The sequence below is a fragment of the Lepidochelys kempii genome, chromosome 28, assembly GCF_965140285.1.
Source record: "Lepidochelys kempii isolate rLepKem1 chromosome 28, rLepKem1.hap1, whole genome shotgun sequence".
Classification (NCBI taxonomy): Eukaryota; Metazoa; Chordata; order Testudines; family Cheloniidae; genus Lepidochelys; species Lepidochelys kempii.
The window spans coordinates 7,914,511-7,939,848 of NC_136407.1; the positions used below are offsets into that span (position 1 = coordinate 7,914,511).

The 25,338-nt window shown below is 48.3% G+C and overlaps 1 protein-coding gene across 1 annotated transcript; it reads right to left on the reverse strand.

Moving 5' to 3' along the window:
- On the reverse strand, positions 1 to 24,957 carry LOC140904221 (uncharacterized). The gene is made up of 5 exons (XM_073326648.2): positions 24,825 to 24,957; positions 18,856 to 18,982; positions 17,977 to 18,105; positions 6,529 to 6,642; positions 1 to 6,161 (listed from the first exon to the last, which is right to left on the reverse strand). The coding sequence occupies exons 2-5, from the start codon at positions 18,887 to 18,889 to the stop codon at positions 4,633 to 4,635; spliced, it is 1,806 nt and encodes a 601-aa protein (XP_073182749.2). The 5' UTR covers positions 18,890 to 18,982; positions 24,825 to 24,957; the 3' UTR covers positions 1 to 4,632.
- Positions 24,958 to 25,338: the final 381 nt, after the last annotated feature.

Below are 25,338 nucleotides of genomic sequence, written 5' to 3' on the forward strand. Positions count from 1 at the left end.
TTTTCTACAGCTATCTTACATTCAACACCGATTTCATTTTATACTCATTTGCAGCACCTACAAAGGATTAGTTCAAAAAACCACCACTTCTGTTTCCACCACGTCTGCATAGTTACACAACATTTCACAAGTCAAAATATTAGCTAGGAGATATATTCAGGAGTGATCTCCTGTAGGGCCTGGGTCATAACTTCATAAGCATTTTGCAAACTTCCAAGTCACATACTGTGGAACTATGGACCTAAAGAACTGAACAAAGCTATGATCAGTAAGTTGCACAATCTGGGGTGGGCAGTCGTTCACCATTTCATAGTGGGGATTTAAAAACACCTCTGTTCCCTTGGTAGCATGTCCAATGGCTTAGAGTATTCTCCCCTGTTGACTGAAGTGCATTACACATTTCTCCATGTCATCATGAAAGGGTTGGAGGGAAAGCAAAAATAAAATAAGAAGTGACTATTTTTATCAGATAGTTATTTGTCTCAAAGTCTCCAATAAATCTGAGCATTCTGTCAAACAAAACTAATATCCAGTTATATAACCAAACAGCCTTCAGGAAAGAGGAAGACCTGAATCACCGAGCGGTATAAGACACTTTCAGTTTCATATAAAGTAAAATTCCAGAGCAGGTTACATCTCATGACTCAGAATCAGGACAACAGATTCACATCCTGTTCTCTGATATCGTAACTGGAAAAAAACAGCCAGTCTTCCCATTTCAGCAGGAGAAAGCCCAGAAGTTGCTTTGCCAACAGACGGAAACTGGGATTTAAACTCAGAATGATCACACTGTGTTTGGGATCCATTCAAATTCCCATTGTGGTCTATGACACTATCCCAATGAGCCCCAATGAGTCGGATTTAGGATCAAAGAAACCAGAGTGATCTCAGGCAAACAGAGCTGAGAACACTGCATCATGTGCCACTTTGGGAGAGGGAGGGTGTGATCCTGGCCGGCCAGTGGCCAGCTCTTGTCCAGGCTGCAGGCATTAGCTAAGAACTCACAACTGCATAGCTGGAGACCAGACCAGTTCACTTGTGTTAGTTTTGCTCAGACCAGGTATTGGTTTTATAAGAATGTGTTTAGTGTTCAGACTCTATGAAATGCTTGTATACTGCTGCATGTATTAATCTCACTTATAATGTCTGTACTCCATGTTGTGAGGTAGTATTTGAATGTTTGCTCTGTCGTTGTTAAAGTTTTGGCTCTTAAAATGCAAACTGCCACAGTCAGGAGAGAAACATTACCAAGTGTGAAATACTGGTTTTCCACAGGATGTTTTATCTCCTGCCCAACCAAAGAATCATAGAACCACAGGGTTAGAAGGGACCACAAGGATCATCTAGTCTGACCCCCTGCCAAAATGTAGGATTTATTGTATCTAAACCACCCAAGACAGATGGCTATCCAGCCTCCTTTTGAAAACCTCCAGTGAAGGAGTTTTCACGACCTCCCTAGGCAGTCCGTTCCATTGTCCTACTGTTCTTACAGTTAGGAAGTTTTTCCTGAGATTTAATCTAAATCTCCTATGCTGTAGTTTGAACCCATTGCCTGTTGTCCTGCCCTCTGTAACAAGAGAGAACTTTTCTCCGTCTTTGTTATAGCAGCCTTTCAAGTATCTGAAGACCACTATCACGTCCCCCTTTAAGGTCATCTTTTCCAAACTAAACATACCGAGTTCCTTCAGCCTTTGCTCACATGGCTGCATTCCATCCCTTTGATCATCTTTGTCGCTCGCCTCTGGATCCTTTCCAGTTTCTCTACCTCTTTTCTATACAGTGGTGACCAAAATTGGATACATTACTCCAGCTGAGGTCTAACCAGCGCGAGGTAGAGCGGTACGATTACCTCCTGTGACTTGCATGCAGTGCCTCTGTTAATGCAACCTAAAATTGCATTTGGTTTTTTTTTTTGCAACAGCATCGCATTACTCACTCATGTTGAAGTTGTGATCCACCACAACTGCCAGATCCTTCTCAGCAGAGCTGCTGCCAAGCCAGTTATCCCCCATTCTGCATTTGTTTTTTCCCCTTAAGTATAGCACCTTACATTTGTCTTTGTTGAATTTCATTTTGTTGGCCTTAGCCCAGTTCTCCAATTTATCAAGATCCCTTTGAATTTTAGCTCCATCCTCCAAAGTGTTGGGAACCCATCCTCAGCTTTGTGTCATCTACAAATTTGATCAATATGCTCTGTATTCCAACATCCAGGTCACTGATAAAGATGTTAAGCAACAGCAGACCCAGAACAGATCCCTGTGGAACCCCACTTGAGACCTCCCTCCAATCTGACATCATTCCATTAATAGCTACTCTTTGTGGTTGTTTAACCAATTCTGAATCCATTTAATGGTAGTTCCACCGAACCCACATATCTCCAGCTTACTTATCAGAATGTCATGTGTGACTGTGACAAATGCCTTGCTGAAGTCCAGGTATATTATATCCACCACATTCCCCCTGTGCACCAAACCAGTTACCCTGTCAAAGAAGGAAATCAAGCTGGTTTGGCATGATTTGTTCCTAGTAAAGCCGTGATGGCTGCTAGTGATCACCCCTTCGTCCTCCAGGTATTTGCAAACTGAATGTTTTGTACATTGCTCTAGTAGCTTCCCTGGTATCAAAGTCAGGCTGACAGGTCTGTAGTTCCCTGGTGCCTCCTTTCCCCCCTTTTAAAAGATGGGCACCATGTTAGCCCTTCTCCAATCTTCTGGGACTGCTTCTGTCATCCATGAGTTTGCAAATATTATTGCCAGTGACTTCAAGATTTCTTCAGCACCCTGGGGTGAATAGCATCAGGCCCCCGCTGAGCTGAATACATCAAATTTGATTTGATGGCCCATAGGCTGTTTGAACTATGAAGGGCCAGAGACTCTAAACTGAAGGCAGAGATTCCCCAGGGGCTGACTCCTGGGTCTGCCCTGAAAGACACTTTGAACAGACAGATCACTACAACTCTGTGACTCTGAGGATTTAGATGGTAACTCATTTGTGTGTCTATGGTTGCTTGCTTTAACCAGTAAGTAACTCTCTTGTTCTTTTTTCCTAGTTAATAAATCTGCAGATAGTTTATTACAGGACTGGCTACAGGTGTTGTCTTTGGTGTAGGATTTAGAACACCAATTGATCTGGGGTAAATGATTGGTCTCTTCATACTGGAAGGAACCAGAGGGCATAGGTGCCGACTCCGTGGGTGCTCCAGGGGTGGAACACCTATGGGAAAAAATTAGCCGATGGTCAGCACCCACCAGCAACCAGCTCCCAATCTCCCCCCAGCGCTTCCTGTCCACCGGTGGCTCTGCCAATCAACTCCTCCCCCTCTCTCTAAGCACCTCCTGCCCACCACCGCCAGCTGTTCCGAGGTGTGCAGGAGGTGCTGGGGGGAGAGGGGAGGAGCAGGGACGAGGCGGGCTCAGGGGAGGGGGTGGAACTGGGCAGGAAGAGGCAGGGCAGGGGTAGAGGGGGGCGGGAAAAGGCAGGTTGAGGGCAGGGCCTGGGGCGGTGCAGGGGTGGGAACGGGAGCAGAGGCTTGGGGGACAGGGTCAGGTGGGGAGGGGGCCTGAGGCAGAGCTGGGAGTTGAGCACCCCCGGGGCCCAGAGGAAGCCGGAGCCTGTGCCTGAGTGTGGTATGATTTTTGGTGTCAGTGACCATTTATCACTAAGTCGACTTTGTCCGGATGGCAAGAGAGACTGGAGAGCCGAAGGGGCCTGTCTGTGACTCTGTGGTAAGACTGTTACAGCGAGCCAGGAGTTCATAACTGTTATTGGTTTGGTGAAATCTAATTGTCGAGCACACACCGGTTTAGGGATTCTGGCCTGTTTTTGATAGTCTGCCCTGAGGTAAGCACTCCCATTGGTGAGCCCTTCTAGACAGCATGACAGAAGGGTTGAATGGGGCAGAAGATAAAAGTCTGCAGGGCTCAGGCACAGAGTAACGGTGATGGGATGATGGGGAAAGAGGGAATCTCTCTGACTCATCCTGTCTCCTTCAGGCATCACAGAAGCTGAACAAATATGTTTTCCCCTGACCCTGCTCCATGTGATAATTAATTCTATTTTAAATGAGAAGAAGGGTACCAAAAATAATTAATGTTCATCCCAGCTCTGAGCAACAGGAGAACACTTGGAAATATGACAGTTGGGTTTCAGTGGCTCTAACAATTGCTTTGTAGCGATGCTCCAGGGTTGTTTAGATCAGGAAAAGTGTGGGAGGTGAGGTCAAGTCGTGAGGAAACATGTTCGATAATCCCAGCCTCTGAACATGGACTATGTCTTTACTGCAAGAATAGTTCAGTTTTTACATCAGGACAGATAACTCCAGATGGCTAACTCCATGAAAATCGTAGTGGAGATGAGACCCTAGTATATTTTCCCTTACTGTAATTAGCTGAGGTTCCCCACCTGTGTCTGAATGACATTCCTGGCAGGAGGAATGCACACTCCCATTATTCATAGGAAAATGGAGTACAGAGGAAAGACCACAGGATTCTCCCAAAAGAAGAGTGAACTGCGAAAGGCGGAAATGGGGGAGCTGAGTGACCACAGTGAAGCAAAGGGTACAAAATAGCCTTAAAAGTCACTATGTGGGAATTAGCAAAAGTATTACGGGGCGAAAGAAGATGTTTAGCAACCCTAGGCAAGGTCTTCATGGTGCTTATTTCCCTTGCAGATTCGCTGATGGTAAATAAAGTGTGAGCTCTGATGGAAGCTTTTCCCACACTCCCAGCATTTATAGAGTCTTTCATCTGTGTGGATTCTCTGATGTCTAATAAGGGCTGATCTATCAGTGAAGCTTTCATAGATTTTCTTCCCCATGTGGATTCTCTGATGTGCAATAAGAACTGAGCTCTGAGTGAAGCTTTTCCCGCACTCACTGCATTTATAGGGTCTTTCTCCCGTGTGGATTCTCTGATGTATAAGAAGGTCAGAGCTCTGAGTGAAGCTTTTCCCGCACTCACTGCATTCATAGGGTCTCTCCCCCGTGTGTATTCTCTGATGCGCGATAAGGACTGATCGCTTAGTGAAGCTTTTCCCACAGTCACTGCATTTATAGGGTCTTTCTCCCGTGTGGATTCTCTGATGTATAAGAAGGTCAGAGCTCTGAGTGAAGCTTTTCCCGCACTCACAGCATTCATAGGGTCGCTCCCCTGTATGGATTCTCTGATGCTTAATAAGGGCTGAGCTGTGAGTGAAGATTTTCCCACACTCACAGCATTTATAGGGCCTCTCTCCTGTGTGAGTTCTGTGATGTGTAATAAGGGCTGAGCTGTTAGTGAAGTTTTTTCCACACTCACCGCATTCATAGGGTCTCTCCCCTGTGTGGATTCTCTGATGGTGAATAAGAGTTGATCTCTGAGTGAAGGTTTTCCCGCACTCACAGCATTCATAGGGTCTCCCTCCCGTGTGGATTCTCTGATGTGTAATAAGGGTTGATCGCTGAGTGAAGCTTTTCTCACACTCACAGCATGCATAGGGTCTCTCCCCTGTGTGGATCCTCTGGTGTTGAATAAGGGTTGACCTCTGAGTGAAGCTTTTCTCACACTCGCAACATTCATAGGGTCTCCCTCCTGTGTGGATTCTCTGATGTGTAATAAGGGTTGATCTCTGAGCGAAGCTTTTCTCACACTCACAGCATTCATAGGGTCTCTCTCCCGTGTGAATTCTCTGATGTTGAATAAGGGCTGAGCTATCAGAAAATTTTTTCCCACACTCAGAGCATCCATAGGGGCTCTCTTCCATGTGGATTCTTTGATGTCTAATAAGTGCTGAGCGCTGAGTGAAGTTTTTCCCACACTCACAGCATTCATAGGGTTTCTCTCCTGTGTGGATTCTCTTATGGTTTATAAGGAATGAGCATCTATTGATGTTTTCCCCACACTCAGTGCCTGTGTTTTTTCTCTTTCCCCTGAGGATTCTCTGCTGGGCTGTGGTTCCCTTGACATCTTTGTGAGTTTCCCAACAATTAATGGATTTACCCACTTTTTCCTCTGTCTGGTTTCCCTGATGCTCTGGCCTCTGCTGATGCTCATAACCTTTTCCCTGCTCACAGCTCCTGGGCACTTTCCCTTTGGATCTTCGTGATAATACCCTGTGCAGTTCCACTTGTTCAGTATCTTCCTCTTTAGGATTCTGCTCCACACTCCCACTCACCGTCCCCTCACCTGCTGGGAGAGAGGGAAACCTCAGAAACAGGAATGGAAAAGAGAGAGCAAACCAAAGTCTGTGCTGGAGAGACAGGAAAAATCAGGAGCTGAATTCCCCAAAATCTCCCCCATAAGGAAGTCAGGAGACGATCAATTCTGCCTCCACATCCCACCCAAAAACTCATGGGAGAAGGGAGGTCAGGGAGGGAGCTACTGCCAGGTGTCAGTCGGGATGGGTAGGAAGCCATGAGTGGTATTGGCTGTGAGCAAATGACACCTGCTGGAAATAATACTGAACACGGAGAGCTCACAAAGTTTCTGTAGGGAATCCCAGCTGTTTCCTTAAGGCACTGACCGTTTTTGAGTTTGTTTAATGATTCCTCACCAGGGTAGGTACATTTCAGGATCTCTCTTTCCTCTGAGCCCTGGTGATCTGGGACCAATGGCTTTTCCCCTCGTTCCAGCTGGGAGCTCACATCAGGTCTGGAAACCTGGAACCCTGCTCAGGGGAAAGAAAACATGGGAGATATTTGTCACAAGAAAATGCTCCATTATATTAACCCTAGCCCATTTTAAAGAATTAAAATCCCAGAGCCAGTTCAACAGGTACTCAAAGGTGCCAGGCACTCTGCTTATGAGGGATTCAACTGTCCCCACCTCTGTCAGGAACACACAACAGGCAGACACTCATCATCAAGGGGCTCCTAGAACACAGAGATGGTAACCCCATGTCCCAGAAAGTGAAGGCTCCGGCCAGAATGGAAGATCCCCTGCAAATGCTTCTTGCTGACCTTAGAGGCCCAGAGACAATGAGAGATAGGGAATCTAGGACTGGTGAGTGTGGGCTGGTGGGGTTCAGTGTAGCGAGGAATAGGAGGGAGCAGGGATGACACTGAATGTGAGCTGTCAGGAGCAGTAGATGTCAAGAGAGCACATTTTGAGAAACTAGGGAATCTAGCAAATCAGGTGTAATGGGGGTGGAGGGGTGTATGAACATCCCCCAGTGCGGGGGAGGCTGGGGAATTTAGGACCAACAGACTCTAATGCCTCTAGGAAAGGAGAATGTGAAAAATAAGAATCAGCCCATGTGACTTCAGGAGGGATGGACTCAAAGATCCAAGGAGCCTGCTGGGAGGAGAGTTTGTGGCTGCTGCAGATGGGAAGGGACTCTCTGTGTCTCAAGAAGTCTCACTACCAACTTATGACATCGCCCGGGACACACACAGACACTTGTGCCAGGGAAGGGGTCGCGTTGTGGCTGGGAGGAACATAAGGACTCAGAGATGATGGCTGGGGTCACAGTGGGTGGGGGAGAGGTGTTTGCATGTGGTGGGGCCGGGGACAGGCGCTCAGTCACGGAGAGAGAAGAGGAGTGAAAATAATAATTTTGGGGGAAAATGTGTACAATCAAGTGAAAGTGGAATGTAATACGGATGGAGTGCCGGCTCCAAATCAGCAAGGATCATGTGTTAACTGGGTGGGATTCCCCCACCAATCCTGACCCCCAAAACCTCCCCTCTCCTATGTCCCACTGACCCCATCCCCCACCTCCTCTTTGACCCATTTCTCCAGACCCCCTGAGAGGGAGTTGCTGCTGCTCGGTAATACTGATGAATGCTGTGTGTTGTCTGGGCTATTGGGGGTGATTACAGTATGTCTGATTTGATTTCAGTTAATGGGGGGTGTAAAGAAAATAAGCAGAAAAGGAAGAAGACAGGATGAGCCACCACTTGATAAACACTAAAGGGCTGAAAGGAGATGTCAGGGTTCCCTCCCCACTGTGAACTCTAGGGTACAGATGTGGGGACCCTCAAGAAAGACCCCCTAAGCTTATTTCTACTAGCTTAGGTTAAAAACTTCCCCAAGGTACAAATTCCTTTTGTCCTTGGATGGTATGCTGCCACCACTAAGTGATTTAAACAAACATTCAGGGAGGGCTACTTGGAGCCCTATCTCCCCCAAAATATTCTCCCAAGCCCTTACATCCCCTTTCCTGGGGAGGCTTGAGAATAATATCCTAACCAATTGGTTACAAAGTGAGTACAGACCCAACCCCTTGGGTCTATAGGACACTGAAAAATCAATCAGGTTCTTAAAAGAAGAATTTTATTTAAAGAAAACGTGAAAGAATCACCTGTGTAAAATCAGGATGGAAGATAATTTTACAGGGTAACAAAAGATTCACAAACACAGAGGAGCTCCCTCTAGGCTTAGTTTCAAAGTAACAAAAAACAGGAGTAAACCTGCCTCTAGCAAAGGGAAAATTCACAAGCTAAAAACAAAAGATAATCTAACATGCCTTGCCTTATTTACTTACTCTTTTTGCAATATTGAGATTCATTTTAGGATGGTTTTAGAAGGAGTTTTTCTGACTTGATACTTCTCTGCTTCCCCAGAGAACACACTAACAAAGAGCACAAACAAACTTCGCCCCCCTCCACAGATTTGAAAGTATCTTCTTTCCCCATTGGTCCTTTTGGTCAGGTGCCAACCAGGTTATTTGAGCTTCTTAACCCCTTACAGGTAAGGAGGAATTCTAAGCTACCCTTGGCTTTATGGTTATGACAGGAGACAACACCCAAACTCTTAGCTTCGAATATTCTCCCGCCTTGCTCCAGCCCCCTTACATCATTCATTTGATGAGCCGGGCCAGGGCCTGGGACCCAGACGGTCAAAAGAACTGGACAGTTTGAAAAGGGACTCCCTCGAGAGAGGGAGGTGGCTGTTCAGGTAATTGTTTGGGGGAAAGACATGTGGACACGGGAATCCTGCTGGGGTGTCTGAAGAAGCTCTGCCTGCCTAGCTGCTTGTCAGGGGATGGGCCTTTAGGTGAGACAGGCATGAATATTTTACCCCTTTTTCCTACGGCACAATGAGCACGACTTCAATTTGCAGAAAGCTGCTCTGTCACTGTGCACCATTGATCCCAGGTGGCCGGCAGAGTAAGCAGGGCGCATACGCAGGGGGCTGCGGCCCATGGCCTGGTCTAGGAGTGGGAGAACTGCAGAATTCCATGCCAGGAGAGGGAAAGGCACGAGGCCTGACGTGGGAGGCGGGGTGGTGGGGGGGCCTCTCAGAGAGACCAGGAAGGGGACAGAGTTGCAGGCATCCCTGTCACTCACTATGACACCCACACCCCTTCGTCCTGCTGCTCTCAGCCCTCCCCACCTCCTGGGAGCTCAGCAGCACCCATTCCATGTGTTCTCTCCTCCCCTCCTATTGTCTGCTGTCCTCCTGGCCCAAATTTCCTGCCACCCCCATCACTTTCCACCCCATCTTCCTACTGTCCCAAGGGTTCTTTGCTTCCGACTCCCCAGAGCTCCTGCCAAAAATAGTCCCCTCCTTCCCTCCCTCCCACTGTTAGCACCCCCGCTGCCTGGAGCACCCGCTACCCGGCACCCACCCTCCCTTTGCTTCCGCCACCACCGCCAGCCCTCCCAGCTCCTCAAGCTCCTGATCTAACCCCCTCCCATTGCTTCCAACATTTCCCGGCATTCCCACAGCAGGCACTCCATGGCATCCCCACTGCCCCCTGCCTTCCCAGCTGTCAGCTCTATGCCCCAAACCCACCCCCCAGCCTACCCTGACCTGGACCCTTCTCAGCTCACTAACACTGTCCTTCCTACTCCCCAGACCCACCCACCACTGTTATTTCTTCTATTACCATATCACCTAGTGGACCCAGCCAGGGACCAGGATCCCAATGTGCCGGATGTCCTACAGACACAGAGCACAAAGACAGTCCCTGCCCCAAGGCGCTGACAATGTGAGAATAAGACAAGAGAGAGGCGGAGACAGACAGACAGGGGGAGTGCAAGGAAACAGTAACACGGTGTTGGTCACCGGCGGTCACTCAGCACACCAGCAGCTGAGCTATTGGCATGTGTTTTGTAGGCCTCATGGCACAGAAGAAATTTAAAGAGGGGTGTGAAGGAGGGGGAGGAGGTGTGTGACAAGGTATACAGGCCCTGCACTGGAGAGGAAGGGGTTAAGGCAGCACTCTTGGCATCAGAAGCCACACCCCCTCGCCCCTGTTGGGCATGCTCCAAAGGCTACTGCAGTATAAAACGGAGCAGCCCAGCTCAGTCAGGGCTGCCCACTGAGGAGGGAGGATGCACCTTGCTGGCTCCAGCCCAGGAGCAGCCAGAATCCTGGACCACAGAGGTGCTGAGCCCCAGACTGACACCCAAGTGTTGGCGGATGCCCCAGGGAGGGTGCAGTTGCAGGGAGTGGCGGAGCCCGGCGATACCAGAGACACCCCAACTACAACAACAGGAGTCATGGTAGGAAGTAGCCTGGGGGGAACTAGCCATTGTCCACACAGGAGTGGGCCTGTTTCTGTCAGAATCCCCTGCTGACTCAGTGGTGAACCCACTCACCACTAGCAGGGCCCTGGTGGAGCTGGGTGAGCCCAAGTCCCCCTACCCCTTGCTGCCCCAGCCCTGCCGTGGCAGCTTCCCCACCTGAGACCAAGATGACTGTGTTTGTCTGACATCCACCAGAGCTAGGACAGCAGGCTCTTTGCTGTCTGTCTGGCCAGAAAGCTGATTTCCTAGACTAATTGCTCTGCCTGGACTGCAGGCTAGGGCCTCCCACCCTAGACTGTTTGTGGGGTGGCCCACCTAACCCTTATTGACTCTGGCCATAAAGCCATGCAACCCTGAGGCTAAAGACAGTCACATTGATACAACCATGGGGCCCAAACACCCTTTCTCCCCACCCCAAAGGGTGATGGAATACACAGGCCACACCACAAGGTGCCTTTGTGGATGTTCATGGGGACATCCACATCAAGCACAAGGCCCAGCATGGGAAAAACCATGAAGGGGATGGTTTTAAAATTTAACATGTGAGTGATAGAGTCTGGTGACATGTGCTGTTCAGAGGTGGGAGTCAGCATCTCTATACCACGTGAGAGATGACATGCAAGGTGGGAATATGCCCTGATGGGCTTTGCCAGGGAAGTTATTCAGTTATAGAGATGGGGAGCCCATGGAGGGAGTCAGAGAAGGCTGTCATGGATTTATGGGGTGTGGGAATCATCCTTTCACATAGAGATGGCAGGGTGAACAGCAAAGAAAGGCCGTTGAAAAATGCCACGAACCAAAGACAGAAGCACATGGAATGCTGGGACGGAAAGCACTGCATCATGGGAAGTTGAGCCCGGACCCATGATGCATTGTAATACACACCACCTTCCCAGAAGACCTAGCAGCAGAAGGTGACGAGCAGAACTGTGGGATAGCTACCCACAGTGCACTGCTCTCACTGTCGATGCTATCGTCCCATGTGTGGATGCACCCTGCCAACAGAGGGAGCGTAGTGTGAATATGCAATACCACTTGTGTTATAGAGCTTTCTGATCGTCGACAAAACTCTGCAGTGTAGATAAGGCCTTAGTAACCTATTTGAATACTTATCTATCCTTATAGTAGGAAAGTTTTTCCTACTAGCCAACCCAACCCTCCCTTACTGCCGATCAAACCAATTACTCCTTGTCCTAACCCAGTGGACATGGAGAACAATTGATTACTGTCTCCTTTACAATAGTCTTTAATACATGGGGGGGGGAGGTGCACTCACATGGACTGAGCATGCTCAGTAACACTGCTGAAGCCAGCCTCCCTCACTCTGTCCCCTCCCCCTCACTATCAGCAGGCATGGGTTGTCTCTGGCTTGCAGGAAATATTAAGAGCACTCCTTCAGTCATTTCAGCTCTTGAGTTTGAGTTAATGGCTAGACATCCATGAGGAGAGGTTAGAGAAACAGGCTGAGATTTCTGCTTGGACAGAAGCAGACAGGTGTGGAGTAGAGAGGTAGGTCTGTGAGTCGTCAGAATAGACATGTTAGTTGAATTTATGATTGTGGATGAGATTACCCAGAGATAAGGTGTAGAGGAAGACTAGAAGGGGACTATGGCACCCTGTACCTCAAAGCAGCCACCTGGAATCCCCATATTCATCCCTGTCATGTAATTATGATATATTTCATACAAAGCATGCCATGTACATACAAACATAAGAATGGTCCCACTGGGTCAGACCAAAGGTCCATCTAACCCAGTATCCTGTCTTCCAACAGTGGCCAGTGCCAGGTGCCCCAGAGGGAATGAACAGAACAGGGAATCATCAAATGATCCATGCCCTGTCGCTCATTCCCAGCTTCTGACAAACAGAGGCTAGGGACACCATTCCTGCCCATCCTGGCTAATAGCCATTGATGGACCTATCCTCCATGAATTTATCTAGTTCTTTTTTGAACTTTGTTATGGTCTTGGCCTTCACAACATTCTCTGGCAAGGAGTTCCACAGGTTGACTGCGTTGTGTGAAGAAATACTTCCTTTTATTTGTTTTAAACCTGCTGCCTATTAATTTTATTTGGTGACACCTAGTTCTTGTGTTATGAGAAGTAGTAAACCACACTTCCTTATCTACTTTCTCTACACCAATCATGCTTTTATAGTCCTCAATCATATCTCCCCTTAACCGTCTCTTTTCCAAGCTGAAAAGTCTCAGTCTTATTAATCTCTCCTCATACAGCAGCAGTTCCATACCCCTAATTTTTGTTGCCCTTTTCTGAACCTTTTCCAATTTCAATATATCTTTTTTGGGGATGGGGCAACTACATCTGCACACAGTACTCAAGATGTGAGCATACCATGGATTTATATAGAGGCAACATGATATTTTATGTCCATATGCAAGGTCATGATCTGCTGAAACCCATTGTTCTGTCCAAATATGTATATTGTTAGTGTGTATGAAGTTATGAGATTTTGTATATGGTTGTTACTTAAATAAGTTGTAAGTTTGAGAGTCTCTACTGGTAATTCCCCAGTGATAACAAAGGAGGTAATCCACATGCAGGAGGGTGTTAAGAGACAATTAAGCAGCAGGGGAGTTCTGAACAAGGGATTTACAATGCTGTAAAAGGGATGTGCAAGCATCACATTCAATTCTGTGACTCAGCAAAACCCACCAGGACATGTGTGGGCTTGTGTTTTCCAGGCCCATGGACTGAGGATATAAAATAAGGGACAGTGGCATCATTCCTTGGACTTTCTCCTCCCCCATCTATGCTGGAAGTAGCAAGAATGTTGAGAAGAGGCTTGAACTAAGGAGACTGGTCCCAGGCTTACAGGGGAAGCCTGTGTATTAAGAACTGTAATCTAGTGGGGTGAAAAACTGCTTGATCCAAATATTACTTAGTCTAAAAGGTTTAAGATTTAAACTGTGTGCTTTCTTTTATTTTCTTTGGTAACTATATCTGATCTTTTGTCCCTACCACTTATAATCACTTAAAATCTTTCTGTAGTTAATAAATCTGTTTTATGTTTTACCTAAAACAGTGTGTTTTGGTTGAAGTGTTTTGGAAATCTCAGCTCAGTTTACAAAGGCTTGTGTGTGTCCTCTACACAGTGAGGAAGGGGTGGACTAGGTAATGAACCTACACTGGTCAGCCTTCTGAGCAGGGCAAGATGGTACCATTCTGGGGTGCAAGGCTGGAGGCTTGGGAGATTTGCTGGTGTCTCTCTGTGTGTGATTCGTGAGTGGCTCAGGGAGCATACACACAATTTAGCTGAGTGTGGGGCCCCACATGCTGTTGGGCTAGGTGATAGCACCTGGAGGGGTTTGCTGCTTTTCACTAGCAAAGCATTGTGAGACAGCCCAGGCTAGAGAGTTAAGGGGACACAGTGGTATCCCAGCCCCAGATTGCATCCTGGGGATCCAAGTGAGCAGGGTGACATGCACAGCTTGTTCTGATTTAGATTTGCACTGCATGCACTGACGTAGAGATCTTAAGTGAGACTTTAAGTGTGGTGGCTGAAAACAGTCAAAGAGAAGGTTACCAGTTTTCTGTTCCCTTATTTCGGGAAAGGGAAATAGGAGCAGAAAAAGCTTCAAGATGAGTGAAAGCAGTGAAGCAATAGCAAAATTAGAGCTGTACAGATTACGGATAGCAGAAAGACTACGAGCATCAGTTGAGAATGAAAGAACTGGAGATAAAGGAGAAAGAGAAGGAGGCAGCCAAAAAGATGAAGCCCAGAAGTTAGCACATGAGAGGGCCGTAGAACTGCAAGCAAAAGCAGCTGACGGACGAGAGAGAGGGTGAAGACACCAATTGGACTTGCTGGAAAAGCAGAACCAGAACCCTCCCACACCACTGATTCCCACCTTTCCAAAAATCCACAAATGGGAACAATTATGACCTAGATACAAAGAGATAGAAGATATTACTGAATATTTTAGTCCTTTTGAGAGGCTGTGTGTAAATCATCAGATTCCTGATAAGAGAAGCCCCACTTTGGTTGCAAAATTAACTGGTAAAGCTCTGAGTATATTCCTCGAAATGCTAATTCAGATTAGATTATCATGAATTCAAATAAATAGTTTTGAAATGATTTCAGATTACCCCTGAAACTTAGAGTGAAATTTAGAAACCTTAAGAGGGGTGCTGGTATGGGTTATGGGGAATATGTGAACAAGACGAAAGATTTGATGGAAAAGTGGGTGAGGGGAAAGGGGTTGCAAGCCTTGAAGAAATGTTTGACCTTGTTTCTCAGGAGCATTTTCAAAGCATATGTAAAGAGAACATGAAACAGCCAAAAATGTGAAAGCTGTGGATGAGATGGCATCTCTGGATGATGACTTTGAGCAAACTCGGCCATCGGTTGAGAGCAAATCACAAAAAGAGGGGTTTAAACCTGGTGAGAAGCAGGGTTCTTGTCTTACCCCTGGAAAGAAAGGACACTCGCCTCCCCAAAACCATTCTTCTAATCCCCATCCCAAATCTCCTGTGAAAACAGAAGAATCCCAAAGGTGCTATCACTGTCATTTCACTGATCATCTGAGGAATACATGCCCTGTGCTGGGAGGAAGCCAGCAGCCAACAACCCGTGTGAAGGCTCCTGCCCTGAGCACAGAACCTCCTCAGGTACCTGTCACTTATACTGGTTTTGTGAGATTAGCCTCTGCAGAACCAGATATGGAGGACAGTAGGGTTGTCAGGGGTCACGGCAGGGAATGCTTAGGAAGGAGGGATATTGGGGTTCCAATTTCTCTGGTTAAGCAGACTGGCCCCACATGGCAGCATATTACCTGGTCAAATGGCAAAAATGGTAGATGTGGGCAGAACCAGATACCCTGTGCCGCTAGCTAGAATTCATGTGGTGTGGGGAGATTTGGAAAGTGTTTTGACTGTGGGGGTAATGGTCTCAAGTTGCAGTGGGGGAGGTTTAGGTTGGATATTAGGAAAAGCTTTTTCACTAGGAGGGTGGTGAAACACTGGAATGCGTTACCTAGGGAGGTGGTAGAATCTCCTTCCTTAGAAGTTTTTAAGGTCTGGCTTGACAAAGCCCTGGCTGGGATGATTTAACTGGGAATTGGTCCTGCTTTGAGCAGGGGGTTGGACTAGATGACATCCTGAGGTCCCTTCCAACCCTGATAGTCTAAGGAATATTATACTGGGACCCCTTGAGGAAAAGGGTAAAGTCCCAGGAACTGCTGAAGGAATGGGAGAGAAGCCCTTTAATTCCTGTGAAGCAGGGGGAAGCTTTGGGAGTGGTTGAGACCAGCTCCTGCACTGCAGCTAAAGGCAGACCCTTCTCAGGAAGGGAAGGGGTGTTTGTGTAGTGCCTGTCAGTGAGAAAACTATCCAGGTTTTTAGCTGCTAGCAGGTTGCAGCTGAACAAGGGGGAATCCCCACTCCAGAGAGCACAGAGATGTGTCTTAGAACAGGGCCCAGAATGGGAAACTAGGAAAGAAATAGTGGGAGTACAGGAATGTCTCCTCACTGCTCACTTGGGAGAGGACAGTAGGTCCTAGTTTTTCAGGACATTGGTCCTGATAGGCTTTTTGGAAAGTAACTGTCTCTCTTTAAATCAAGAGGCAGCCCCCACGTCTGTGACAGCAGAGAAGCTGAGACCAGGAAGTTTACAGGTGGTGGCTCTTTGCGAGAATGCCAATGACCCAACTAGCCAGAGGAGAGGTCTTCCCCCCCCACAGGCTGCTGAGTCTCTGAATGCAGCTATGGACGAGCTGCTGGGAAAAGCTGAATCTGAACAAAGAGCAGACAGTCTTAGCCCAGAGAGTGCCCCAAATCTCTGCCTCCCTGAAACCTTCCCTTCCCACTTCCACCAGACCCTCCCTGACCCCTAGAGCAACCCCTTCCTTCTCCTCCTCATGATCCCATGTTCCCCACTCCCCGGTAACCCAGATCTTCTACGCAATCCTCCCCCACCAACAGCACCACTGCTGGGCCCTCCGCCCCTTTTCCCCATTGCCAGTTCCCCAATGCACCTGTCCCTGACTCCCTCCCACTGCTCAGCCCTCCCTGCTTTGCAGCATCTCACAAGCACCAGCTCCCCATCCTCTTCCCCCCCTCCCACTGCTCCCTGCTCTCCCTTCTTCCAGGGACTCCTGAATAGGAACATCAAACTGTCTCCCGTCATCAGGTGGGTTCCTCTGATTGTCACACCCTCCCCACCTCTGGGAAGTTATTATAGCAGGTTGCCAGCTCCGATATGCGTTACCTAGGGAGGTGGTAGAATCTCCTTCCTTAGAGGTTTTTAAGGTCAGGCTTGACAAAGCCCTGGCTGGGATGATTTAACTGGGAATTGGTCCTGCTTCGAGCAGGGGGTTGGACTAGATGACCTTCTGGGGTCCCTTCCAACCCTGATATTCTATGATTTTATGATAGAGTGCTGGTTGAGTATTACTTTCTCTTTTAAGGTTGACTATTCTACTATTGCTAAAATTCACATGCTTATTGACATAGTCTTGAAATATACTGCTCACCATGGAGGTGGAGGGCGAGGTTATTGGCCCAAAAGTAGCATTAATTTGATCAAGAGGTTCCTCAGATACAGCCCCCCCTCAAAGCAGCGGTTTACAAAAATCATTTTCCTCTTAGAACTTGATGGTTCTCTGTTCTGTTCATTCCTTCTGGGGAACCTGGCACAGGCCACTGTCGGAAGACAGGATACTGGGCTAGATGGACCTTTGGTCTGACCCAGTATGGCCGTTCTTGTGTTCTTCTTTTCTTGCATCTGCCTGGGGCTTATATTATGGTTCTAATGGTCTCCTGACTAATCTCCATCCCTTGTCATTTATCTCAGCTGTTCCATGGCACTCAAGGCCTCTATGGGGAAGCAGTATTGAAAAGTTAATAACTGTAGAATTCGCCAAACTGATGGGTGAGTCTTGCTGCACACATGCACTTCACTCTAAGGCCCTGTTAACAGCCAGAGGGTTTCCAGCAATCGGCTCTCACAGTAATTGGTTGGCACAAGAGGGCATGCTGTGGCCATTAGACCTGAGCCCTACCTGTGTTAACTTTCACACAGTGTGTGCTGTGGATTTGTCTTGCATTCTGCAGGAGTTCCTCTTGGAAGTTTTGCCCTGATACCAAAACTGCTGGGTTAAGAGCAGTATTTTGAAGTGCTCTAACATCCACATGTAGACTTTGGTTTGCTCTCTACATAGAAGTTTTGCCAGCATAGCTCTGTCAGTTAGTGGTGTGAAATCACATCTCTAACTGACACAGCTATGCCATCAAAAGCCTTAGTGTAGAGACAGTCATAGTAGCAAAAAAAGTCTATTAAAATCACAGAAGTTAAATGCTCATAAGGTACAATAATGCAGCATTAAGGTTGCCCAGTGCTGCCTCATGCCCTCATAGCCAGTTATGTGGATAGTGGCTAAACTTAAAACCACTGAAAACCAGGAAAAGAGCTAAAGTACATGCCACCTCTGCCCCGACCCCCTAATCCTGGAGCTGGCAATAGCCAGCGGAAATAGGTCTATAAGGGTGGTGTCAACTTTAACAAATTACCAATGAAAGTGGCAGATTTTCCCTCTATTGGAGTCTTCAAGTCAAGAGCAGATGCCTTTCTGGAAGATGATTTTCTCCAACACAAGGTATCCAGCTCAGCACAGCAGTCACTGGGAGAAATTCTGTGGCCTGTGTTATACAGGAGATCCGATTAGATGATCTAACACCCCATCCTGGCCTTAAAAATCTGTGAATCTATAATATCTACATGCCGTTGTTTGTGTTTTCCACAGACGGGAATCCCAGCATTTCTCCACATCCCCTCCGGCTGTGAGCACTGGGCCAGGTGTAGCTGTACTCGGACAGTGGAGGGATTAGTTGGAGCAGCTTGGCAGAGCTGTGACTGTGATATGCAGAGAGGTGCAGGTGAACCCCGAGGGACCGAGTCTGCCCCATTTCAGCGCTCAGTGTTGTAGGTTGTGTCTGTGACTGGGCGCGTTCTAGCCAGGGGGATTGTCGGCACTCTGGTGGCAGACATGCTAGTGGTCTCCAGGCCTTCGTGAGGAGCAAGTGAAGGCAACGACTCAGAAGGAATCTCAGGGAGAGGGTAAAGCTGGGGTAACAGTTTGTACATCTGAGCTGGTTTGGGTGCAGTGGGCTCGGTGCTGGAGGGCTGGCCAGGGGCAGGCAGCATCTGTTCTTTATGCCAGACCTGGACCCAAGTTTTGCCTTAGCCAAGAGAAGACCTTCAACTTTGTGCTGTGTTGCTCCTGTGCCCTGTTCCCAAAGTGTTCTCCAGGAGGGGCGAGTGCTAGGGTGTGTCCCTGGCGTGTCGGGGTGTTGCTGAAACAGGGCAGAGTTGAGGTGGCATTGTGGGGGTGATGTGAACCTTAACTCTGCATTTCCCCTTCTAGGAACTGAGGGGACAGGAATCCTTACCCAGCAAAGTCACTTTCTCACAGGTCTCCTGCATGACGTCTCTGTAGAGGGCTCTCTGAGTGGGCTCCAGCAGAGGCCTCTCTTCCCTGGTGAAATACACCGCCACCGCCTCGAAGGTCACCGGCCCCTGAAAGAGCAAGAGCCCCACGCTCAGGACCTGCTGCCCCATTCTCAGCTCCACAAATCACGGGGGAAAGGAGCCCATCAGATGGAGGCGCTGGCATGCACCCAGTCAGCAGAGTCCCATCCTCACCCCGCTCAGAGCAGTCAGAGGCATTGGGGTGGGGGGAGAAAGAGAACCCCTTGCCCCTTGCAGCAGACAGAGGGGGCAGGGTCTGCACATTCATCGCTCACCTACTAGACAAGGGGCCGATACAGCAGACGTAGCCCCCAGCCATGGGAAGGGACAGCCCCCAGTAAGAATCCCAACACCTCCCCCAATAACAGCAGCTGGGTATGTGGGGGGTGGGTGGCATCTCCCCAAGACGGGTGGGTGCCCCTTCATATTTCATAGCAACCTCTGGCTAGAAGGTTTAGGATCCAGCACTGGGAATCTGGTACATTTTCCTAGCCCTGGCGAGGAGGTTTGTTTCCTGTTCCAAAAATAGGGGAATTTCCTGCCTCAGTCCCTGTGGGTCTATTCCTAGAATCTAAACCCCCAGGTTAAACAAGTCCCAGCAGCTTTGTCACACCCTGTCTCCCACCCTTCCTCCCACCTCCTAGCTGTTTACTGCCCCTCTCTCTCTCTCCAAAAGCAACCCACCAGCCACCCCCCAGGAATCCCTCCCTGAACTGGCTCCATGGCAGCCATTTCCCTTTCCTGTCCTATGGGAGGATGGGACAAACTGAAGGAAAACATGGATGTTATGTTGCAGCCTGCCTGCAGAACTGGCTTTAGTTTGTTTCATAGCCCAATTTCTCCCAGGGTCTTTCCCTGAAGACAGACATTCTAGACTCTGCCATACAAACAATGGAAATAGCTAAAACACAAGTATTAATGTGTGTGGGGGGGGAATTAATTACCCAGAAGTCTGTTGGAAAAGTAATCTGGCCAAACACAAAATGTCCAGTAAATTCATGGAATATATTGGGAACGATTTTTGTTTTGGAAGACAGAAGTAGTAACCGGGGGTCAGCGGTTTTAGACTTGATTCTGACAAAGCTGGAGGAACTGGTTATGAATCTGAAGGTGGAAGGGTGAAAATGATCACAAAATGACAGATTTAATAACTGTAAGGAAAGGAAGGAGTGACAGCAGCAGAATAAGGACAATTGATTTCAGAACAGCAAAGTTCAAGAAACTCAGAGAATTGGATGGTAAGGTCCCCTGTGAATAAAATCTAAGTGGAGGGGGGAAGTTTGGGAGATCTGGCAATTTCTCAGTGAGACAATATTAAAGGAGCAACAGCAAACTATCCTTCTTTGAAGGAAAGATAGAAGAGTGAGAGGCCAATGTGGCTCCATCGGGTGCTCTTTGGTGATCTGAATATGAAAGAGACTCCTACAAACAAACAGTGGAAATGTGGACAAACTTCTGAGGATGAGTACAAAAGAATAGAAGAAGCAGGTAGGGACAAAAATCAGAAAGATTCAAATACAAAAGGAGTTACACCTAGGCCTGGACTACACAAGGAAATTAGGTAGGTATAATTCCGTCACTCAGGGATGTGAAAAATCCACACCCCTGTGTGACGCAGTTAAGCTGACCAAACCCCCGGTGTGGACGTGCTAGGTTGACAGGAGAATTCTCCCGTCAACCTAGCTACTGCAGAGACGTGGGGCACCCATGCCAACGGGAGAACCCCGTCCGTCGGTGCAGGTACTGTCCGCACTAACCCTGTAGCGGTTTGTGAAGACATCCCTTAGTATGAGGACATAAAAGACAATAAGATATGGGTTTTATGACTACATTTGGAGCAAGAGGAAAGCACAGGAAAGTGTAGGTCCTCTGCTTACCAGGGAAGGAGACCTAATAACAGATGGCATGAAGAAGACTAAGAAGTTTAATAGCTGTTTTGCATCAGTCTTCACCAAAAACGTTAATTATGACCAGATACTTAAAGCAATTATTATTAACTTTGAGAGGGAAGGAACAAAAACCGCAATAGGGAAAGAACTGGTTAAAGAATATTTAGAGAAGTTAGATGTATTCAAGTCAGCAGTGCCTGATGAAATTCAACTAGGGTATTTAAGGAACTAGCTGAAGCAATCTCAGAACCATTAGCAATTATCTTCAAGAACTTAGGGAAGGCAGGTGAGATCCCAAAGGACTGGAGTAGGGCAAATATAGCATCTATCTTCAAAAAGGGACATGGAGAAATAAAGACCAGTCAAGCCTCACTTCAATTCCTGGAATCATACTGGAACAAATTATTGAAACAATCAATTTGTGAGGATAGCAGGGTGACAACATATAAACAGCATGCATTTGTCAAGAACAAATCATTCCAGAACAACCTAATTACCTTCTTTGGCTGGGTTGTTGGCCTCATGGTTAAGAGGGATGCTGTAGACATGATTAATCTTGATTTTAGCAAAGGCTTTTTGCACAATGCCACATGAGTCTCATAAACCAACTCGGGGAAATGGGGTCTAGATGAAATTACAATAAAATGGCTGCACCATTTGTTTCATGATCATGCTCAGAGTAATTGCCGATGGTTCACTGTCAAACTGGGAGGTCCTGGGTCTGGTGCTAGTCAGTATTTTCATGAATGACTTGGACAATGGATTGGATGCTTATAAAAATTGAGGAAAACACCAAGCTGGAAGGGGTTGCAAGTTCTTTGGGGGACTGGATTAGAATTCAAAACGATGTTGACGAATTAGGGAATTGGTCTAAAATCAACAAGATGAAATTCAATAAAGACAAGTGCTACACTTCAGAAGGAAAAATCAAACGCATAACTACAAAATGGGGAACAACTCGCTAGGCAGCAGTACTGCTGAAAAGGTTCTGGGGGTTAGAGTGGATCACAAATTAAATCTAAGTCAAACACATGACTCGGTTGCAAAAAAGGCTAGTTAAGCACTAGACTAGGTTACCAATGGAGGCTGTGAAATCCTCATCATTGGAGGTTTTTGAGAACAGGTTGGACATATCTATCAGTTTCCTTGATCCTGCCTTAGTGTTGGGGGCAGGACTTGATGACTGGTTAAGGTTCGTTCCAGCCCTATGTTTCTATGATTTTATTTTGGGGAAACACTCGGCCACTTTATTACAGTGCAGACCTGGCCCCTTCCTCTAGGACTAAACCCACCAAGACATTTTTGAATCCTCCCAGTAACACAGGCTCTGAGTCTGGACCAAATGCTAGAAAAGAGCAGAACCCAAGAAATCACTTAGTGGCATTCCCCCAACACTGTCCCCAAGGCAGCACCCCCAGAAATTGGCTTTTCCTGTCTCTGCTCCTCACCTTGTCCACAGGAAAGTAAATCTGCCCAGGGATGCAGCAATAAGTGTGTCTGGGCAGGTTAGAGATCTGGGAATTTCTCTCCCCACTTATTTCTCCCACTGCCCCTTTCAGTCTCTCTCTCCTCTTTCCCCTTCTATCTCCTTTCCCCGTCCCTTCTCCTTCCCCCTCTGGCTGGGAAAGTTCCATTCCAGGGTCGTTCCCTCTGCAATGGCTGGACTAGCTCCTGCAGAAATATGGCTCAGGAGGGATGAGGTCAGAATCCTTTTCAACAGATATTTGTGGGCGTGGTAACCCACTTCCTACCTGCTCCCTCACTCCCCATGAAGGGGTCAGGGACACAGTTTTCCTTCCAAAACCTGGTGTTCCTGTAGTTTTGAAAGGGGGAGGAGAAGCAAGATCTTTGGTGGGTTTGTTTCTGTATTGGACAAATGCATAGAAAGTTATCAGCACCCCCTGCCAGGGTATTCACACAGGCAGAGGGAGTTCTGGGGGGATGGTTCTTTAAGAGGAGAATGGAGTGCACAGGGGCAGGGGGGCCAAAATCCATACCAATTTCCATGCCTGTCACTGACAAATAACAGTCACCATGGACCCACTGTGAAATCAGTGATGGGAATGTGAGGGCTCAATACAGTATTGTGAAAACAAGGAGTCCGGTGGCACCTTAAAGACTAACAGATTTATTTGGGCATAAGCTTTCGTGGGTAAAAACCCCCACTTCTTCAGTATTGTGGCAATTCTCAGACACCAATGACAGGGGAAAGTTGCTCATTTGAGAATTTAACCCCCTGTAATCTCCACTATGGAAATCTGAGGAATTTTCGGGTCAATTTTCACAAATTAGAGAGGAAAGTGTGAAGGATTTGATATCAATAGTCAATAATAAGTAAAGGTAACATTTGAGTTAATTTCTTCTCAATATTTTATAAGTAGAAAAGGAGCAACACTTGCAAGAATTTCATATCAATATTCAAGAATTTGAAAAAAGGGCAAAATTGGAAGAGTTTTTATGTTAATATTTTATAACTAGAGAGACAGGGAAAATCCCAAGGCATATTAGAACAGTAATAGATAATTAGGAAGAAAATGGGGCAACATTTTAGAGTATTTTATATCAATCTTTGAAAAAAAATATGTGAGAAAATGGGTCTGAAACTAAATATTTGGTGATACGAGGGGGGGGACGGAAAGCGAGATCTGAGGGGATTTTATATCCATATGAAACAACGAGAGGGAAAAGTGGGAAAGTTGGAAAAGATTGTATATGAATGTTCAATAAACAACCAGAAAGTAACGGTTCCCCCCCACCAGCACTATCCACATGACAGCAGGGAGCCCTTTGCAAAGCTGCTTTAACAGGGCAATGGGAGAGGACACGGTGACAGGCAGTTGGTGTCTGAGCAGCTGCACTGGGCAGATGGGGATTTGAGACTGGTTACCACCCTGGGGACACTTGCTTCTCTCATTCCCTCCTGTATCCAGTGCTTAATTTGTGCCAGGACTTTCCAGGGCTGAGCCCCGGCAGTTCAGGGCCCGGGCACCCCTGGGCTTGCTGCGTCAGTTATGAAAGTAAAATCACTGCTTGAGCCCCCACCTGCCCTGGCACTCCTGTCATTACAAATTAAGCCCTGCTTGTGTCCCTTCCAGGCCCTGTCGGTGGCAGGGAATGAGCACCCCATTTCCATGCAGAGGCAGCCACCCCACTGTAGACACGAGGTGGGTGAGGTCATGGCTTTTATTGGAGCAGCTCTGTTAGTGAGAGACCAGTTGGTCCAATAAAAGACATGACCTCACCGGCCTGGTCTCTGGACTATCCTGGGACCCACACAGCCCCAGCTCCTACCCTAGAGGCAGCCATGTCTCAGGGCTCCCCCAAGCTGCACCCACTAACCCCCTGCCCAGTTAGGGGTGGACTCAGGATACCAATTTCCCACCTGAAAAAGGACAGTTTCCCACAGATAAAGTGGGTGGGAAAATATCCCAAAGCTGGAGCGATTTTTAATTGAGAACCAGAGGGGAAACGGGGTAATTTGTGAGGGGGCAAATGGGGGAAAGGGCCAGTAACTTGAGAGAAAGGGGGAATCTAGGGGGATTTTACATCCCTATGTGAGAGTTACACAGTAAAGGGAAGAACTGGGGAGAATTTGATCGGGATTTGACAGGGAAATGGCAAACCAGGAAGGATTTCATCACCCCCCTGGAATCTCCTGCCTGCACAGAGACAGTGTGTGATGGGGGGGGGGGGGCGCTGAACTGTCTTCCCCTCCCTCCATCTCTGGCTCATTTTTCCTCCCTCCCTTCCTGACCCCCCACCCCAGACACACCCAGGGGACACCCGGCTGGGGCCCGCTCTCCATCCCCCCGACGCCCCGCGGAGCAGACCCTGGCAGGGGCTTTGCGCAGCGGCTTCCCTGACATGAAACTAGCTCCAGATCTCTCGCTTTTAGCAAGCGGGGAGCCGATTCCCGGGGGCTGCAGATCTGAGCCCCCGGTGGAGAGAGTCGCTTTCCTGCCCGTCGCCAGCATTTCTCCCCCGGGGTCCCACGGACTCACCTGCAGTCTCCGGCCCGGGGGCGAGGGCTTAATGAAGGTCTCCCCCTCAGCACAGACCTCATGGGATGGGGGGAGCCGCAGCGGCTCCGGCTCCCGGGCAGATCCCAGCCCCCTTGTGTTCACACAGCCCAGGAGTTGCTGCGGAGCGTGCCTGGCCCCTTTGTTCTCCCTGCATCCCGCCCCCCTGCCCAGCCCCAGCCCGGCCTGTGTGTCCTCCACCCCCACGCAGCGCTCGCTGGGCAGGGGCTGGCCCCGGCCGGCCCATCCCCACCCCGGCTGCCTGCGCGTCCCGCCGCCCTGCCCCGACTGACCCAGGCAGCAGCTGGTCCCGATCCTGCTGGGGGCGGGGGGAGCGATCCAGCTGGGGTGCCCCCGGGCAGAGCCCGAGTCCCCGCGAGTCACAAACCCCCCAGGGGCCAGGCCTGGGTAGGAGCCCGGGGCGCCCCCCCCACACACACGCTGGCTGTTGTGTGCCTAGGGTTACCACCAGGATGGCATTTGACCAGCTCGGTCG

Coding starts and splice junctions, on each gene's coding strand:
- LOC140904221 (XM_073326648.2), bottom strand. CDS start 18,889: ATGCAGGAGACCTGTGAGAAAGTGACTTTGCTGG. Junction 18,106..18,855: donor TGAGAAAGTGACTTTGCTGG/GTAAGGATTCCT, acceptor TGTATAACACAG/GCCACAGAATTTCTCCCAGT. Junction 6,643..17,976: donor AAAATCTGCCACTTTCATTG/GTAATTTGTTAA, acceptor TCCCCTGAGCAG/GGTTCCAGGTTTCCAGACCT.